The following is a 6,410-nucleotide window of genomic DNA, read 5'->3' as shown; positions in this document are numbered from 1 at the left end:
ACATGGAAAATTGATCGATGCGGTGGTAAATCTTCATCAACTAAGGTGGTTAGGACACGTATGCACGACCGCCGTCTACCCTGGCGAGCGATGTTGTTTGGTGCAGTAGCAGGCCACAAAAAAAGCTAGGGGTGGCTAAACTGAAACATGGAATCAGTCCATGAAGTTAGTGACAATTGGACTTGGTTATGTTAACAGGTATGGACTAACCCCATCGGAGCCTGCATCGTTATCGTAACCAATGTTTAGAGACTTTGAATGACATGGCTCGAAATCATCTGCAATAGCGCAGGTGCATCCACTCTTTGTCTTCCCCAACTTGAACCAATGTGCATAAGTAGACTCAACGTTGTGACTAACTGAAGTATTTTACTAGCATGTGGGTTATATATACTTGTGATAGGGATGTGGGTGGATGTACACGTAGCATCTAGAGGAATTGTCAAGGTACTAGCATTCATGATGAATAGATTGGAGACTCAACCATTTATCAAATAAATGTGCTAGTCATATATGGGTTACACTTGGTAAACCCTACAAATAACATTTTGCAGTGGATTATAGAATTCGCAAGCAGTTAGCTAGGCAACATTCACCCATCTCTAACCAATCGGGCATACAGGTAATGCGGATCCACAAAATAATATAGAACGGAGAATGGAATCTATTTACATACTTGCCAAGAAACGTTTTAGTTAGTAGAGGAGCACCTCGAAGACTGCAATATTATATTACAGAGCAGTCGCTACCAAACTATGGTGTGGTGTAAAGTTTTCATGACAGGATAACTGCCTGACTAGTTGTTTTCGAGACTTCGTCTTACCTTGGAATGAAATTATAGTGGTTTCTTGCTCTGACTCTTCTGCGTTTAATAGGTGGGGGGGACTCATCTTTGCACTAGAGCTTAACCAGAGACTAGACTGGTGCTTTAGAAGGAGCAAGTCTCCTACCGAATCTCCTATGTTAGTAACTTGTGCTTAATTCGTGTCCGTTGCAACTTTCCAGTCAGGTAGTCTTTCCCTATGAATGAAGCTAATGGTCGGTAGAAATGAACGCTTGCCTGAGCCTGTATACAGCAGGTAGTCACCATCGCTTGCTCGCCAAGCTGAGACATCGTAGGACTTCTCTCCATCTAACTACTCTAGCTAAGAAACTGCGTTATTGTTTTTTAGTACCTGTGATACCCCCACTTTTTTTACTGCTTAATGGCTTGTCTGCATAATTTTATCATGCTGCGGCACTCTAACCGACACCAGGTTTGATATTACTAACTGAAATCACCCTCAGCTTCTATTCGGAGCTACGTCAAGTACTCCATTAAGAGAGTAATGAGATTGTGGATCTCGCCTAAGCAGCGAGTTTTAAAAACATCAAAGACGTGTGATATCAACAGAAATGTCGTTAGACAGACTGCCAAAGCTTACTTGCAGGAAGTGACTTAGCTATGGTAGATCGGAACGAAGCTGTTGTGTATCCCATGGTTACTAGACAGGATTACACTAGCCCGTCTTAATCCAAGACAGTGTTGGAGTTTGCCTACATCGACACTTTGAAATTCACCAAAAACAGATTTGTATCAACTGCCGCACCATCAGTAGCACTTACACCGGTATCTAAATGCAAGACCTAGATGATTAATGATGACATACGAACAGTGTTTCTCAAAACCACACGACAAAAATGAATTATTTCCAGTAGTAATGTGCAAATCACAAGAAGAATTATATCCTGAGGTGATAACAGGAAGCAATTATATGTTTAGATCCACGATCATGTTTGTTATTTTCGCTTGCAGTACGGAGGTGAGAAACTAATACATCACTTAGTGCAATCTGCTCATATATCTACAGAGACCCGTCTACTTGACTCCAGTATGACATAAATGATTGAGTGGGTTGAAACCGCATGGTCTAAACGATACAACCGGAATTGAGAGCAAAGTACATGGCACCAACACAACAATATGCTGCGACATGGTGACCAATTTCGATTATCTGAGCACACAGAATACTTGTTAACAATGTTCCTCTAACCCTACAATTTAGATAAGAGCGCTCTATCCTAGGATCTATACTTAAAATGACTTTTCTTACGCACCTTAGTAATAAACGACCGGGTTTATTACGAAAACGATAGTAAGCACATGGCATTTGCATGCTCAAATTTAGTTTTTACGAGCATGAGGTTAAAAGCATCAAATGAACCATGTATGACACGTAATTAATAGCAACAAAACATATCAAAAGTACTCTGGTGTCCAAGAAGTTTGGTCAATAATTTATTTTTTGTGTTCCACAGGGGTTTTCTTTTCTCTTCTTTTCTGTTCCTTGATGAGTTGTTTTAAAACTTTTTGTTCCTCCATCATGAAAGCACGAATGATTCTATCAATCACTAAGATGAACATTCAACCTACCGATTGCGGACACAAGTATGACAGCGAGAGCCACCATATGGCCTGTTAACAGTCTTCAATCTTTTACTCATTGAGGTTCTTTCACGGGGTCTGGATGGCTTGATACCGAAAAGTTTACTCTTGCAATCGCCACATTTGGGGAACGTTCCACGTTTTTTTACATAGATATAGACAACCTTGCCACCAGGAGTTTTAACTCTAAAACACAGATACTCGTGTCAGAACCATACAAAATAAAAAAAGAATTGTAGAGCATGCAAATGTATAACTATTGTAATACTTAACTCCATGACTAAACCAAATATAGATTGGTGTATTTTGAAAACCTTACGGAATAAGCGATGTGTGAATTAACTCAAATTGAAATTCCTTTAATATACCTCCACATACTAGCTTAAAAATACATTTTTTAAGCAATGGGTGGGAGGAAACTTAAAATATTTTATATATTTCGCAAACAGTGTTGGAAGTAGACTCAACAAATCCTATTGCTTTCAATAACTGATTTAGTCCGCGAAAATCTTGTGAAATATAAGACGTGCTGTAGCAAATCCTTATCACAATCTTACGTTCATGAGCCATTGAAGTTGTCCCGGTAACTAGCTACGTAGATTACGGTTGTTGGTAATCAGGAAAACTTGACCCCGCAAATACTAGCACAACAAATTTATATAAGCTACACCTAGTTGTCAGTAGATGCGGCTAGAAGTCATTTCATCCTAGTGCACTAAATCTCACTCCCATGGTTACAGGATGTACATTTAAAAAATAATGGAATAGAAGCTGGGACCGATGTGTGTGGTAAATTACAGCCGAAGTGTTCAAAGGGAGTGGGCTTCAATTATACTTGATAAGTTTCAACTAATGTACGGTTGGTACACTTTGAACATACAGTACCATGTAAAACTAGTAGTAAATGCCAAGGTGACGTTACTGGACTCAATAACTTGAAATTGACTAGAAATAGGTCGAAAATCCGACATATTTGTTGTAGGAACTTGTCTTCCAAACGAAAAACTCTAACAACGTATTTGGTGAGACTTAGCTAAACTAGAGGGCACATAACGCTTTCAAATTATGATTTGAGTTCGAATAAAATAACTATCTGGTCAAGTATGTCAACTTAGGACAATATGTCAGCCATATGATTACCGTGCCAAAGCCCGGTCAGTATTAGGCTATTATTATAACCCTCATAATCGCTGCAGAGGGTGAATTGAAAAGAAAGTTCGACTAAATTACACTTCATAAGTGAAGACTCACTTCTTTCTCTTGTTAGAATTAGTATTATACGACAACCTACGCCTCAAAGTTAACCGCTGCATGCTGGTCAACCAACAATAGTGCGCAAAATACGAAGGGATACAAACAAGCGGTACATTGTCCAATACGAATCAGTTGAACCCAATTTCATGAGAAATGGGACGCTGTGTCTTTGTTTGTCCTAGTGTTGTAGTTCTCTAATTTGATCGAAAATACTTTGAGCAATTTTGGAAAAGGAGCTCTGACAACACTTTTACGTAACGGGTTTCATTCGTTGTTAATTCTATTGGAAAGTAAATAGATGATCAGCAGCAGATGTTCAGCTTGTTCAACTTGGTTTAACATCAGCTCTACTTCTGAAGGTGAGTTTAAATTATCCACCTGGCCTATGGCTATCGATGGTTTCATCCTGTTTCCAACTTTATAAACCTTTCACCTTTGTCTACTAGATAGTAATTTCAGTAGATAAGAGGGATCTTATATTCTCTGCAGACAAATGACTCCAGGTTTGTAAACTCTATGGAGTATATAATGAAATTTTTGCTCTTCACAGCCTGGAAAACTAGCTGATGTTAGTTGGAAAGTAGTTATTAGTTGATAGGACTACACTAATTATTAGTCTAGGAAATTTTGGTGCTTCCAACTTCCAGAAACACGCTAAGTTTTGGTTCCAGTCGTCAGGTTAGTTGGATTGTTTAAACCTTTTTCAAAAGCTTGTCAGTTTTTAAGAACGGTGACCAGTTGCTCAAATTGAATTCTTGAAAGGCTACTGTATACAATAGCTCGGATGGTTTGAAATCTAAGTGACCAAAAGCTCTACGTACTGCCTGAAAGATTATGAATTCCTTGACGAGTACTAAGTAGCAGTGTGCTGAGGTTTCTAAGTCCAGACTAATAGTGCGACCACGTTTACTATGTGACCTGCCAAATGGTAAATCAAAATTGTTCATTATGTATTCATCTGTATCTTAATCACCAATATGGGTCATTGTGCACCCGAACACATTTATTTAAAGGTGTTGAATGATAGCCTATTCTGTTAATTTAGTCATAACTTTCCAACAGTGTTTCCTTGATTTTGTATCCTTCTTTCTTTTCCGGTATCGTCTGTACATAACAAAAGAGAGAATATGACAGGAAGATAAACAACTTATAAAATAAAGTTGGCTGGCTGCGAGATTATTTATAGACTGTACACTGCTTTTTAACAAAACATTTCGGAACTAACCCTAACCCTATGTCTCTGTTCAACAAAGAACTAATCCATCGATAGTTTGAAGTTACATTGAAATCGGATGGCACAGAATTTGCATAAAAGTCAATCGTGTCACTCTTTGTTAAGGCTTTTACTAAAGTAAGTAGGTAGGCTATTCATAAATCGGTAGGACAGGAGTAACCTGTTCTACGGTTATTATCCTATCTGAAGAGTACAGACATTCTGTCCAGATGCCTGAACAACTCTGAAAATAATTGATGTGGATAGAGAAACAAAGAATCTATGACAAAGAACGGTAGCTATTTTTGTAAACGTTATTTCATTTAATTCAAAGCTGGTAAAACACTGACATTTATTTTGTCTCTAGTTCGTTATACAAACCATAGGCTTTCGCTTGTTGTATGATTCTCTGCCATACTCTTTTCTGTTTAAAAACCATTGTAATATAAACGTAATGTTTTGAAATCTATTTTCCTGCCCTAAAAACCAGTTTGGACATAACTGTATTTTAACAATTGTTTGGGCGTTGTGATCGTGTAAGTATTCTACTTATTTGTGTGTCTTTTCACGTTAATCTTAATCGGAATCGAAAACGAGTCGGAGTGAAGAACAAAACGAGTGATGTTCCAGTTGACTCGTCTTCTCTCTCTCTCGCTTGTCAACCGATCAGTTGATATTATAGTCTTCGTCTCTCTACCCAAGGCAGTTAGTCTCAGACTCGTGTACTCCAGCTCTAAGGTTAAACGAGTCGGCTTATCGTGTCAAGGCCTTAATATAGATTGAGAAACGTTATCTCCTACATATTAGTGGGTGGACAAACCTTGAAAGTAACAATAACTTCTCTGAAATCTTAACAGTGAAGCAGATAAAACTTATTCTTCGGTCAAATATTGATTTTTTTGCGTACCGGCGATGGATGATAAAACATATTATTGACTTCCTTTCGCTTCCCATCAACACCCCTTGCACCGCGAATCGATTCGATTCAGCACTCACAGGTATGAAGTCAAATGTATAGCGTATTTACAATCAGCTTACTATTCTCCAAATATTGGAAACTCCACATATCACTAAAGAGGAAATATATGTAGTCACGAATCTTCTGGAGTCGGACGGAATTGTGTGATTGCTCTGTTCATCATAGGCTCAACGACGGTTGGATTAAGTCTCTTCTAAACTGTGACAAAATTTGTAACAGTTACTGATATGGTCTCTCTGATGTTAATTTCAGATTTCAGTCGGAAGACGAATATTACAAACACATGCAAAAATCAGTAATTATTCTAAATGAAGGTGATTTACGAAGGGGGATGTGAAAAAGAATTGTTAAGATACAAAAATAACTTCGGAAATACGCATTTTAAGGTATATTAAAATACAAGAACTCATTTACTTTCTATTGATACTTAGCGCCTAATGAATATTATGTATGGTCATAAGGATTGTCGTATCGAGATGAATAGCGAAATAACTAAACAGTTATTTGTGTATTAACATGTGAAGCAGAACGTCAGCAAG

At 38.0% G+C, this 6,410-nt stretch overlaps 1 protein-coding gene across 1 annotated transcript; it reads right to left on the bottom strand.

The window, feature by feature from the left end:
- Nucleotides 1–2,278: 2,278 nt before the first annotated feature.
- Nucleotides 2,279–3,738, bottom strand: Smp_211250 (putative beta-1,4-galactosyltransferase; the record flags this gene model as incomplete). The annotated part of the gene is made up of 3 exons (XM_018799943.1): nt 2,279–2,381; nt 2,414–2,610; nt 3,682–3,738. The coding sequence occupies 3 exons, from the start codon at nt 3,736–3,738 to the stop codon at nt 2,279–2,281; spliced, it is 357 nt and encodes a 118-aa protein (XP_018653805.1).
- Nucleotides 3,739–6,410: the final 2,672 nt, after the last annotated feature.

The sequence above is a fragment of the Schistosoma mansoni genome, chromosome W, assembly GCF_000237925.1.
Source record: "Schistosoma mansoni strain Puerto Rico chromosome W, complete genome".
Lineage (NCBI taxonomy): Eukaryota > Metazoa > Platyhelminthes > Trematoda > Strigeidida > Schistosomatidae > Schistosoma > Schistosoma mansoni.
Note: the sequence above shows the minus strand (reverse complement) of the source record. Positions and strands in the feature narration are given on the sequence as shown.